Below are 13,539 nucleotides of genomic sequence, written 5' to 3'. Positions count from 1 at the left end.
ACAGTGACATCACTTATATCTATAGTAATAATACAGGGACATGACTGGGGAGGTGAGGGGATCTGGGAGTGTCACTGTGACATCAGTTATATCTATAGTAATAATACAGAGACATGACTGGGGAGGTGAGGGGATCTGGGAGTGTCACACTGGCATCACCTATATCTACAGATGGAGCCACGCTCATCTTGTCTTCTCTGCTGCACCTAGGCACACCATGGTTTATTAGCATAAACCCTTCAACTATTGTTCTCAGATGCAATACAATACAGAGAGAACAATACATCAGGGGATTAAGTAATTACAGCAGGGGATTAAGACCGACTGCCCTGGATCAATTAATCCTATTAAAGGTCAAGATGAAGATGGCTCCATCTGTATAGTAATACTACAGGGACATGACTGGGGAGGTGAGGGGATCTGGCAATGTCACTCTAACATCACTTATACCTACAGATAGAGCCTCGCTCTTCAAGACTTCTCTGCTGCGCCTAGGTGCACTAAGGCTTATTAGCATAAGCCTTTCATTTATTGTTCTCAGCTGCAATACAATACAGAGAGAACAATACAGCAGGGGATTAAGTAATTACAGCAGGGGATTAAGTCCGACTGCCCTGGCTCAGTTAATCCTATTAAAGGGATAGATGAGCATGGCTCCATCTATATAGTAATAATACAGGGACGTGACTGGGGAGGTAAGGGGATCTGGGAGTGTCATTGTGACATCACTTATATCTATAGTAATAATACAGGGACATTACTGATGAGGTGAGGGGATCTTGGAGCGTCACAGTGATGTCACTTATATCTGTAGTGATAATACAGGGACATGACTGGGGAGGTGAGGGGATCTGGGAGCATCACAGTGACATCACTTATATCTGTAGTAATAATACAGGGACATGACTGGGGAGGTGAGGGGATCTGGGAGTGTCACAGTGACATCACTTATATCTATAGTAATAAAACAGGGACATGACTGGGGAGGTGAGGGGATCTGGGAGCATCACAGTGATGTCCCTTATATCTGTAGTAATAAAACAGGGACATGACTGGGGAGGTGAGGGGATCTGGGAGCGTCACAGTGATATCACTAATATCTATAGTAATAATACAGGGACATGACTGGGGAGGTGAGGGGATTTGGGAGTTTCACAGTGACATCACTAATATCTATAGTAATAATACAGAGACACGACTGGGGAGGTGAGGGGATCTGGGAGTGTATGCAGTAATATTTATTGTCTCTCACATTACAAAGGATTACACAGTAGTGAGGAAGACATCCGGTGAGTGTGACACACCCAGCAGCTGTCCCCATGTGTCAGGAGGACTGAGCAGGATCCAGAGCCCCATCACGGTGCCTCCGCCTCACTCACTGATACATGAGAGGCACAATGACCAGAAGATCCTGGAACTCGCCAAAAAGATCATTCAGCTGCTGACTGGAGAGGTGACTGCTGGGAATGGGACATTATATAGTAACACCAGGAGACTTGTCTGAGTGATGACAGGAGAGGTGACTGCTGGAAATGGGACATTATACAGTAACACCAGGGGATGTGTCTGGGTGATGACTGGAGAGGTGACTGCTGGGAATGGGACATTGTACAGTAACACCAGGGGATGTGTCTGGGTGATGACTGGAGAGGTGACTGCTGGGAATGGGGCATTATACAGTAACACCAGGGAACGTGTCTGGGTGATGACTGGAGAGGTGACTGCTGGGAATGGGGCATTATACAGTAACACCAGGGGATGTGTCTGGGTGATGACTGGAGAGGTGACTGCTGGAAATGGGGCATTATACAGTAACACCAGGGGATGTGTCTGGGTGATGACTGGAGAGGTGACTGCTGGTAATGGGACATTATACAGTAACACCAGGGGATGTGTCTGGGTGATGACTGGAGAGGTGACTGCTGGGAATGGGACATTATACAGTAACACCAGGGGACGTGTCTGGGTGATGACTGGAGAGGTGACTGCTGGGAATGGGACATTATACAGTAACACCAGGGGACGTGTCTGGGTGATGACTGGAGAGGTGACTGCTGGGAATGTGACATTATACAGTAACACCAGGGGATGTGTCTGGGTGATGACTGGAGAGGTGACTGCTGGGAATGGGGCATTATACAATAACACCAGGGGACGTGTCTGGGTGATGACTGGAGAGGTGACTGCTGGGAATGGGACATTATACAGTAACACCAGGGGACGTGTCTGGGGGATGACTGGAGAGGTGACTGCTGGGAATGGGGCATTATACAGTAACACCAGGGGACGTGTCTGGGGGATGACTGGAGAGGTGACTGCTCGGAATGGGACATTATACAGTAACACCAGGGGACGTATCTGGGTGATGACTGGAGAGGTGACTGCTGGGAATGGGACATTATACAGTAACACCAGGGGATGTGTCTGGGTGATGACTGTATCAGTGTGTGTGTCAGGTGCCTATAAGGTGTCAGGATGTCACTGTCTATGTCTCCATGCAGGAGGGGGAGTATATAGAGGAACACAGGGGTCTGTACAAGGACGTGATGATGGAGAATCACCGGCCCCTCACATCACTGGGTAAGAGGAGACTGTCATGTATTGTACAGGGGAGTGCAGGTATGGAAGCCCCCTATATACACACACCATCTGATAATCACATATATACACTGTACTCGGTCACTGTGTGTCTCCTACAGATGGGCCCAGTAACAGAGATACCTCAGAGAGATGTCCCCGTCCTCTGTATTCCCAGGACTGTACAGAGGAGAATCACAGGATCCCACAGGAGCATCAGGTAGGTGGGATCTAGGATCTCAGCTCATGTCAATATAACAAAGCTCTTTATGATCCGTGGAGCAGCTGTGTGCCTATATACACTGTTACTCTTCTGTTTAATCTTAGTCCATTGAATGAACTACTTAGGGTGTGCAGCGATACTGTCAGGGATAATTGTATATGGGGTCTGTGACCGGACGGTTCCGTATGAAATCCCTCACCGCCTCGAGTCCCGCCCTCAGTCACAGAATGGAGTTTTAGGTCACACTGGACCTGGTCAAATAGGGGATTCCCGCTTACCGTCAGTAACCGCCCGTTACTGACTCCACCCACTACGCTGTGGGCAGGTACTATGCTGCCACCACTAGACTCCTCCCTGCCGTGGCGTATGGAACCACGGTTCTGCTCTGTATGCGTCAACGCGCTGTTTTACCACACCGGTGTGGTGTTGACAAATATCCACTGGTCGCTTGACTAGGCCTCTGTACGGTAGCTGGCGGAGCTTGGAGCCGCTAGGTGTACCCTGGACAGCCGGAAACGGAGCTAGGTTTCGCCTAGCCCTGCAGGTCACAAGATGAAGCGGTTGTCTTGAGGCAGATGATGTTTATTTGCCCAAATAGTCTTAAAAAAGACTCTTCCCTATTGCTAGGGGCAACAGCAATACAGCAAGATATTACAGCAGAATCAAAACGGTATAATACACTTTTCACAGGGCTTCAGCCCTCCTTTTATCCTACTCCAATACACACTACCACAGGGGGTAAGCCCACCCTATTGTTCTCAACCAATCATTGTTTACCCATGTGCTGTGCATGCCTTGGCCATATGCACAGCCACCATTGTCCTCTATGGACAGTGGGGAGTGGTCACTCTCCTTTGACTGTCCCATCCTGAAGGATTGGGATCCACCCTGGTGACGTTCAGTCTGGGCTGGGGGAAGTTTTCCCGCCTAACCTGACTTCCAGAAACCTGCCCGGGACCCAGCTCACCATCTGCAGCCTGAATTCGGGCTCCAGAGATGGGCGGCTTAGATCCCCGGTCAGGGTTTCCTGCTCACCGAGGGTGATCCCTATGGAGCTCTAGAAAACCACTCAGCTTGTTGTGAAGCTGAGCTGCTCCTCTCTCTCCCCATGATACTTCCATGTGGGAGGCTAGAGGGGAAGGCATTCCATTTTTGTGGAAAAGGACTGGGGGAATCCAACAGCCTGCACAGTAATGTATTCCCCCCCTCCTGGGACACACAACCAAGTAAGTGCATTTCACTTTAAAGTACATTTAAATACACGTTATACATGTCTGTTTAAATATACACCTGAGCCTGTGCCCTGCACAAGTTCCACACACTCAGGCACTGCAATTGGGGAATCTGCTCCCCCCAGTTCAGGGCTACATATACACCTTCTGCACTTTTTCAAATAACATTTGTTTCTTGTGCCTGGTGCCCTGCACCAGGCTTCACATTTCCAGGCACTGCAGTGCCTCACAATACAGTATATATAACATTTTTGCAGCGGGGTACACTGGGTTCCACAGGGAATAACATCGGGGTGTAGAGTAGGTTCTTGATCCGAGGCACCAAAAGGCTAAAAGCTTTGACTGTTCCCAGAATGCATAGCGCCGCCTCCTCTATAACCCCGCCTCCGTGCACAGGAGCTCAGTTTTGTAGTTGGTGCCATGCAGTGCAGGCATACAACAGGTAGGGCTGTTCCAGCAGCCCCCAGAAGAGCTTTTTTAAGTGAAATCTGAAGACTTCAAGGGCTGCAGCAGAGACACTGTGTGTGTTAGATGTCAGTCAGACATCTCCTGCTGCAGCTCCATCACCTCCCCCAGCGACGCTGTATACTCCCGCTCCCTGGTTGCCGGGTACTTACAGCGGGGTCAGTCACACACCCCGCCGCAGCTCTCCAGGATCGTGTTGCTGCCCTTTGCGAGGAGGTAAGAGGGTACCCCAGGCGGGACCCGCTGGAAACCGCGATCCGGCGCGGCCCGTGGGATGCAGGCTGCGCGCGCTAGCATGGACACTCTGGTAGTACAGGGACCCCACTAGACTACCAGGGCAAGGGCACATGTCGATTTTACTAAAAATCGTTTGTAACATAGCCCACAGTACCCGGTGGTGAAGCCCAGCAAGGGGATAAGGCTTTGACCTGTAGCCCCTCCCCCAGCCCCAGGGTGCCATTGATACCCCTTTTCCACTAGAGTAGCACGGGTCGCAGCCGTGTCGCCTGACACGGCTGCGACCCGTGCTACAGCCCCCTGCAGACAGCACTCACCAACCCGGCAATTGCCGGGTTGGTGACGCGCTAGTGACGCGGCAGGGGCGGCGCTGGGAGATCACATGATCTCCCAGCGCCGCCTTCCATATGCACTGTGAACGGGAGCCGTGTCACCTCGACACGGCTCCCGTTCACACTAGACAGCTAGCCGGGTTGAACACGTGTTCAACCCGGCTAGCTACCAGGGTAGGATTCCCGGATCACTTGATCCGGGAATTTGCCGGGGACCCGTTACCACTAGGGAAAAACACGGGTAAATGCGCGCCCCCGCGCATTTACCCGTGTTTTAAGGAGCTAGTGGAAAAGGGGTATTAGAGTAAATTTTCCCGCCCTGGAGCAGCATCTCTCTCTCTCCCTCACTCCCTGTCAGCGTTTGGGCGCCATTACCACTAGCTGAGCTGATTCTGGGACTGGGCAAATCCTCCTCTGTAAAGCTGCCTGCATGTCAGCGCTGTGCATTTTACAGGACACTTAAGTATTCTAAGTGCATTTAGTCAGGGTTATTTAGTACAAGTACCCTGTGATATACATCCAGTATTTACTGTGCATTGATATATCTATTGATTATATAGCTGTACTTAGTATTACTTTGTATTGCTAGTCCAGTGCAGTTTTATTGCATGTCATAATTTCTGCATTGTACATGTGACTCTGTGTGTGTGCATGTAGCTGCTGCGTGACTTCCATTTCGTGTATCTCAGATTGCTATCCCTATATTCTGTAACCTGAGGGGGCTAAGTGCATCAGGGTTATTTAATATAGGTGTTTCGCAGGATATGCTTATTGTGTATTTTTCTCTGTGATTTTTAGTCACCATATACCTCTGGAACTCTCTGTTTGTGCTGATACACTACACAGGGGGTTCTTGTCAGGTATTGAGCTGATGATATTGTACTGGGTTGCCTTGAATTGAGCTTTCAGATATGTCAGCTACAAGAGGCGACGGAGCTGGAGCTGATCCCACATTGCGTGGTGGTGACGCTGCAGACATATTAGAGGAAAACATAGCAGCAGAGGGTTCAGGTTCTGGGGGTTCCCTACCCCCCCCCCCCCCCCCCCAGTGGAACTGTAGCAATGGGGGTTCATAACGACCCACCTTGGGCTACTTTCCCCACGTTATTAAGTACGCTGGTAACTAGACTTACGCCCCCTATGGGACCTCCTGTGCCGGTACAACCGCTTATGGTCCCTGCGGTTAATCCGCCATGGGCAGATCAACTGGCCGCTCAGTTGCAGTAATTGGACCACTCACTGACTAAACAGACCTCTAACCCTCGCCCGCCTAAGACCAAGGGGTCCTCTAAGCGGGCCATTACTTCCTCTCAATCCACATATGTCCCAGACACCTCATCTGATGAAGAAGGCATATATACTGACCCCACAGACACTGATCCAGATAATTCTGATGGGGAATCGGTCTCTCAGGTGGATGTTCCTGACTTATTGGAGGCTATCAGGCTAATTCTTCAAATTACTGATGACCCAGAGCCTGATGCTACCTCCAAGAAATCGGACAGATTTAAACATCAGAAAGTTGTTAAACAAGTTTTACCTCATTCTGACCACTTAGTTGACATACGTCAGGAATCCTGGGAAAATCCAGGAAAGAAATTCACACCTCACAAGAAGATGCTGGCTCGCTATCCCCTCACTGCGGAGCTAAGTAAAAATTGGGAAACACCCCCGCCAGTGGATTCGCAAGTGGTGCGGCTGGTGGTGTCCTCGGCTCTGCCTGTAACTACCGTCACTTCTCTGAAAGAACCGACGGATAAGTGTGTTGAGGGTTGTTTAAAAGCGATTTACACCCATCAGGTGCTGTGCATCGGCCCACCATTGCAGCAACATGGGCTGCAGAGGCTATTGAAGCGTGGGCTCAGGAGGTAGAAGCAGAGCTGCCATCCGACTTTTCTGATAATGCTAGACAATGTCTCTTGAATATTGTCACAGCATCTCATTACATTAAGGCGGCGGCTTCTGATGCCGGTATTCTGGCGGTCAAGGCTTCTACTACGTTCATTTTGACTCGCCGGATTCTCTGGTTACGGTCCTGGTCTGTGGATCTGGACTCTAAGAAAACCCTGGAGGTGCTCCCTTTTAAGGGAGACATTTTTTTTGGCTAGTACCTCAACAAGATAGTGGCTGACTTAGCTTCTGCTAGAACAGCGTGTCTACCTAGTACTGCTCCTTTGGTACCGAAGGCTAAGAGTACTTCCTTTCACTCCTTTCGTCCTTCAGGTAAAGCAAAAGGTCAGGCGTACCCGAAACAGGCTTGCACTTCCAAAACCGCTAAGCCCAAACCTAAACGGGCCTGGGCTGCCGTCAGCCTGCTTCCAAAACTGACAAGCCTGCTGCATGACAGGTCGGGCTTCCCTCTGGGAGATCCCAGGGTGGGGGGCCGACTTCTAGGGTTTACCCAGGAATGGTTGAAGACCACTTCCGATGCCTGGGTACGGGAAGTCGTCACTCGAGGATACGCCATATCCTTCAAGAATCGTCCCCTTCATTGCTTTTGCCTGACAGACGTCCCTTCGGATCAGATGAAGGCATAAACTCTTAATTCGGTGGTACAGTCCCTCTTGGACACAGGAGTGGTAGTACAGGTGCCTCTGGCTCAGAGAGGCAAGGGGTACTATTCACCGCTATTCCTAGTCCCGAAACCGAATGGGTCCTCTCGGCCCATTCTCAACCTTAAGTCCTTGAACAAATATGTGAGAGTCTCCAAGTTTCGTATGGAAACTCTTCGCTCTATTGTTCTGGCTTTGGAAGCCGGGGATTATATTGTCTCCCTGGACATACAGGATGCTTACCTGCATATTCCTATTGCAATGTCGCATCAGCAGTACCTGAAGTTTGCTGTTGGCAACCTCCGTTACTAATTTCGTGCGTTACCTTTTGGCTTGACCACGGTCATGTCGATAATGACGGCTGTACTCCTCCGTCAAGGGGTCAGGATCCTCCCGTATCTGGACGACTTGTTGATCCTGGTGAATTCCCCAGAAATTCTGCTACGCCATCTGGATCTGGAGCTCCAGTTTCTGCAAGCCCACGGGTGGCTCATCAACTGGAAGAAATCTTCCCTGGTCCCTGCTCAGAGCATGGTGCACCTGGGGGCATTGTTGGACACTCACAACCAGCGGTTGTTCTTGTCTCAGGAGAAGGTCCTGAAACTTCAGGACAGGATTCGATGCTTCCTATCTTGTCCGCAAGTGTCGATACATTCGGCGATGCAAGTGCTAGGTCTCATGGTGTCGGCTTTCGACATGGTGGAGTACCCTCAATTCCATTCCCGCCCTCTACAGAAATTGATTCTTGCCAAGTGGGACGGCCTGCCTCACCGGATCAGGTCTCACGTCTCCGGAGGTCCGTCTGTCACTGAGCTGGTGGCTTCACGACCAACGATTGAGCAGGGGTCGTCCCTTCTGGATCTCCAACTGGGTCCTTCTGACAAGGCGGTGCTCGAAGCCGCATGGCAATGAGGGAAGTATCCAGATTTCTTCAGTGGGCAGAATGCCATCTGCCAGCCATATCGGCAGTGTTCATCCCGGGAGTCCTAAACTGGGAAGCGGATTTCCTCAGTCGTCAGGACGTACAGGCCGGAGAGTGGAGCCTCCATCCAGAAGTATTTCAACTCCTTGTGGACAAGTGGGGCCTCCCACATGTGGACCTGATGGCATCTCGACACAATCACAAGATTCCGGTCTTCGGAGCAAGGACAAGGGATCCTCAAGCAGCGTTCGTGGACGCTCTGGCAATTCCATGGAACTTTCGGCTGCCATATGTGTTCCCTCCGGTGTCACTCCTGCCCAGAGTAATAAGGATGGCATTGTTTCTCAGACCTTCAGGGTCTCTCGTTAGAGCGTCCTCTTCTGCTTCCACAAAGACCAGACCTCCTCGTTCAGGGCCCTTGTGTTTACCAGGATTTGGCCCGTCTGGCTTTGACGGCGTGGCTCTTGAAGCTTCCGTACTAAGGTTTTCTGAGGCGGTCATTCAAACTATGTTGAAGGCCCGTAAGCCGGCTTCTGCTCGGATTTACCATAGGGACTGGAATTCTTACTTTGCTTGGTGCGCATCTAACAATCATGACGCTTACAAGTTTAGTACGGCCAAACTTTTGGCCTTTCTACAACAGGGCCTGGACTTGGGCCTGCGTCTGGCCTCCATCAAGGTTCATATTTCTGCCTTGTCGGTTTGGTTTCAGAGAAAAATTGCGACTCTGCCTGATGTTCATACATTCACTCAGGGTGTGTTACGGAGTCAACCTCCTTACATCCCGCCTGTGGCTTCTTGGGATCTGTCGGTGGTTCTAGAGGCATTACAGGAGTCTCTGTTTGAGCCTCTTGAATCTGCAGACCTTGAGTGGCTTTCCCTTAAGGTATTTTTTCTACTGGCTATTGCCTCTGCTAGACAGGTGTCGGATTTGGGTGCCTTGTCTTGTAGGTCCGCCTATCTGATTTTTTACCATGACCGGGCGGTTCTTAGGACATGTCCCGGGTACCTACCTAAGGTGGTGTCTTCTTTCCACCTTAATCAGGAGATTGTGGTTCCGGCCTTTGTCTCTCCTGAATTGTCTTCCAAAGAGTGGTCTTTGGATTTGGTACTGGCTCTACGTATCTATGTAAAGAGGATAAGCTCCCACCAGGAAGTCTGATTCTCTCTTTGTACTGTTTGGTTTTCACAAACGTGGCTGCCCTGCTCACAAGCAGACCCTGGCCAGATGGATTAGAATGGTGATTGCACATGCTTATGTACAGGCTGGCCTTCCAGCTCTTGCTACCATCAAAGCCCATTCTACTCGGTCTGTTGGACCTTCTTGGGCTGCCCGCTGTGGTGCGACCCTTGAACAATTGTGCAAGGCGGCTACGTGGTCCTCAGTGAACACGTTCATAAGGTTCTATGCCTTTGATATAGCCACCTCCCAGGATGCTTCCTTTGGACGCCGGGTTCTTGTGCCCGCTACAGTGCGTCCCCTACCATGAGGACCTGCTTTAGGACATCCCCGATGTTATTCCCTGTGGAACCCAGTGTACCCCGCTGCAGAAAAGGAGATTTCTGGTAAGAACTTACCGTTTTTAAATCTCTGCGAGGTACACTGGGTTCCCCGGGACACCCACCCTGACGCACTTAGCGGCTAATACCATACAAACACAAAGAAGCTAACACCTTCTCCTGTCGTGAGAATGTGGTGTATGTGGCTACTAACGGTTGTCGTCTCTTTACCTGCTACTGCATTGGGCTGGTTAACAAAACTGAGCTCCTGTGCACGGAGGCGGGGTTATAGAGGAGGCAGCGCTATGCATTCTGGGAACAGTCAAAGCTTTTAGCCTGTTGGTGCCTCGGATCAAGATCCTACTCTACACCCCGATCTTATTCCCTGTGGGACCCAGTGAGCCTCGCAGAAAGATTTAACAATGGTAAGTTCTTACCATAAATCTTGGTTTTTACCAATGTGGGCTTCTGTGCAGTCTGGAGCCCTGACGGGCTATCCGCAGGGACAGCAGGGTGCACTGAGGGGACTAGCAACGCTGCCGAGGGCTGGGGGGAGCTGGCTGCAGCAGGAGCTAACTTTTACATGCCCCGCTGTCTTCCCCTGTCCCCCAGTGTCGCGGAATTCGGTGGCCTCGCCGCAGCCTCCGAATCCGAGGCTGCGGCGCACCCTCCTGCTGAAACCCGGCGACCGCGGCTCTGTGCCTCCCTGCTGTGCTGAGGTGCTGGGAGTGTAGCTCCCAGATCTCAGCTCCCATCACCCTATGTACCCCCTGCCGCCAGGGAGCCGGCTAGCCCGGTCCCCCTGTGAGCAGCACACAGTGGGCGGCAGTGCCTGCTCTCTCCTCTGGCACTGCACACCAGGAGCTGGAGGTTCCATCTCCCAGCTACGGCGCCGAGCAGCACACGCCACCTTGTCCGCTCCTGTTGCTGGGCTGCTGGGAGCGGAGCTCCCAGTCCCCAACGACGGCACGCACAGCCCTGCAGCTCCGGGACTTGTCTCACCCTGGCTGCAGCAGTTCCCTCTCTCCCCCGGCGCACACACGCGCTAGTGCACCGGGCTAGTGCACCGGGGGGGGGGGGGTCACCACTTCGCTGCCGCCGGCATATTTTACATTGTTGCTTACCCGGCGCCTAGCGCTCAATACATTTAAAAATGGCACCTAGCGCCAGTGCATTTTAACAGTGGCGCCAAGCATCCATTTTCCTCAAAATGGCGCCAGGCACTTAAGGGGTCTCCGGCCACAGGGTCATTGTTCTGGTTAGTGTGATTCTAGTGTGTTTCAGCTGTTTCACACCTTTCATGAGAGAACAAAGTGGCGTACTAAATCAGAAATTATTCATCTGTCATTTAATATTCTGTATGTTTATTAGGGTGAAGATCAGACTGCTATCAAGCTAGAAGATATAGAGGGAGAAGAAGAGACGTATGTGACTGATATGAAGGCAGAAGATATAGAGGGAGAAGAAGAGACGTATGTGACTGATATGAAGGCAGAAGATACAGAGGGAGAAAAAGAGACGTATGTGACTGATATGAAGGCAGAAGATACAGAGGGAGAAAAAGAGACGTATGTGACTGATATGAAGGCAGAAGATATAGAGGGAGAAGAAGAGACGTATGTGACCGATATGCAGGCAGAAGATACAGAGGGAGAAGAAGAGACGTATGCGACTGATATGCAGGCAGAACATACAGAGGGAGAAGAAGAGACATATGTGACTGATATGAAGGCTGAAGATATAGAGGGAGAAGAAGAGACGTATGTGACTGATATGAAGGCAGAAGATATAGAGGGAGAAGAGACGTATGTGATGGGTGATCAGCAGTGTAAGGAGGAGGAAATCCCTACAGATATCAGCACAGGTGAGTAAGAAACATTTGTTACAGAGAAGAGTCGCATATTCTCCTTATTCAGTCACTACAGCAATCTCTTATCCTACACCCTCCTCCGTCAGTACAGACTAATAAGGGAAATGTATTTGCCTGGTGGGGGAGTCAGGAGCCATCAGCCCCTATTATACTCCTGCTCTCCCCCTCACATCATGTGACTGTGTGTTACCTGCCCAGAGATCTGACCAGTCTCCTCCCCACACTCTCTGGTGTATCTCATACATCAGGAGCCATCAGCCCCTATTATGCTCCTGCTCTCCCCCTCACATCATGTGTTACCAGCCCAGAGATCTGACCAGTCTCCTCCCCACCCTCTCTGGTGTATCTCATACATCAGAAGCCATCACCCCCTATTATACTCCTGCTCTCCCCCTCACATCATGTCACTGTGTGTTACCAGCCCCGAGATCTGACCAGTCTCCTCCCCACACTCTCTGGTGTATCTCATACATCAGGAGCCATCAGCCCCTATTATGCTCCTGCTCTCCCCCTCACATCATGTGTTACCAGCCCAGAGATCTGACCAGTCTCCTCCCCACACTCTCTGGTGTATCTCATACATCAGAAGCCATCAGCCCCTATTATACTACTGCTCTCCCCCTCACATCATATCACTGTGTTACCAGCCCAGAGATCTGACCAGTCTCCTCCCCACACTCTCTGGTGTATCTCATACATCAGGAGCCATCAGCCCCTATTATACTACTGCTCTCCCCCTCACATCATATCACTGTGTTACCAGCCCAGAGATCTGACCAGTCTCCTCCCCGCACTCTCTGGTGTATCTCAAGCTTCAGTATAAGGGATACCACTATAATGATTAAACCATTATTTTTAAAAACAATTCTATGTTTTTTAGTTTTTTACAAATATATGGTTTTTGTACTTTTTTTGTGAATGGATTGTGCAATACAGATGTATCTAGTATACTACTTTATATATTGTTCTATACACATTTTCCGTTCTCTTCACGGGATTATCAGCATATCAGGATTTAACACGCACTTGGTTTCCACTCTTCCAACTAATGAACGTGGTATTTGTGACCTTTACAAATTAGGTTCTCTCCCTCTGATGAAATGGCCAATGAATAATGGGTGGAGAAATGAATTAGGCTTCCTCACCTCTGTTAAATGAATTGAAGGCCTATCACACATGAACATCTGTCTGACCGGCTCCGACACCCTGACCCGCTCTCATCTACTGATACCGATTACTCCCGACAACCATTGCTTAAGCATCCAGCACGTATGTGAGTAATGCCAGCAAAGGCTCTCGCGTTGCTAATTGCGGCAATTACGACGTGCCTTCAGCTGGAGACAGCACTGCGGTCTATTGAAGTTATTTGCTCCATATATACCAATTGGTGCGAAGCACAGGGACAGAGGGAATAACTTTCTTCTAGAGATGGGTCACATTATGGTTCCAGAGAATTGCCGGTCCATCTTACATGGTCACTAGAGTACCGGGACATACTGTATCTTCTTGGCATTTGGGCTCACTAGTACATATGTCCAGCCTTTGGTACTGACTACACATCTGATATACAGGGTTCTCTCATCTGCTACAAGCTGCAGTTGGAGTGTTACTTAGTGACATTATGGCTGT

General features: G+C 50.3%; 2 protein-coding genes across 3 annotated transcripts in view; one reads left to right on the top strand and one right to left on the bottom strand.

Moving 5' to 3' along the window:
- Positions 1-13,539, bottom strand: part of LOC135054586 (zinc finger protein 551-like) — a 161,896-nt gene that overhangs the window by 56,171 nt on the left and 92,186 nt on the right. The gene's annotated exons all lie outside the window — the stretch shown is intronic.
- The window catches only part of LOC135054592 (oocyte zinc finger protein XlCOF22-like), a 37,963-nt gene that overhangs the window by 6,960 nt on the left and 17,464 nt on the right, over positions 1-13,539 (top strand). For both annotated transcript variants that reach the window (XM_063957762.1, XM_063957761.1), the window contains exons 3-6: positions 1,262-1,453; positions 2,502-2,580; positions 2,700-2,797; positions 11,412-11,904. In XM_063957762.1, the coding sequence (XP_063813832.1) occupies positions 1,262-1,453; positions 2,502-2,580; positions 2,700-2,797; positions 11,412-11,904 (862 nt within the window). The remainder of the gene's footprint in view (positions 1-1,261; positions 1,454-2,501; positions 2,581-2,699; positions 2,798-11,411; positions 11,905-13,539) is intronic.

The sequence above is a fragment of the Pseudophryne corroboree genome, chromosome 3 (assembly GCF_028390025.1).
Source record: "Pseudophryne corroboree isolate aPseCor3 chromosome 3, aPseCor3.hap2, whole genome shotgun sequence".
Classification (NCBI taxonomy): Eukaryota; Metazoa; Chordata; class Amphibia; order Anura; family Myobatrachidae; genus Pseudophryne; species Pseudophryne corroboree.
The sequence above is the reverse complement of the archived record's forward strand: the minus strand, read 5'-3'. Positions and strand labels throughout refer to the sequence as shown.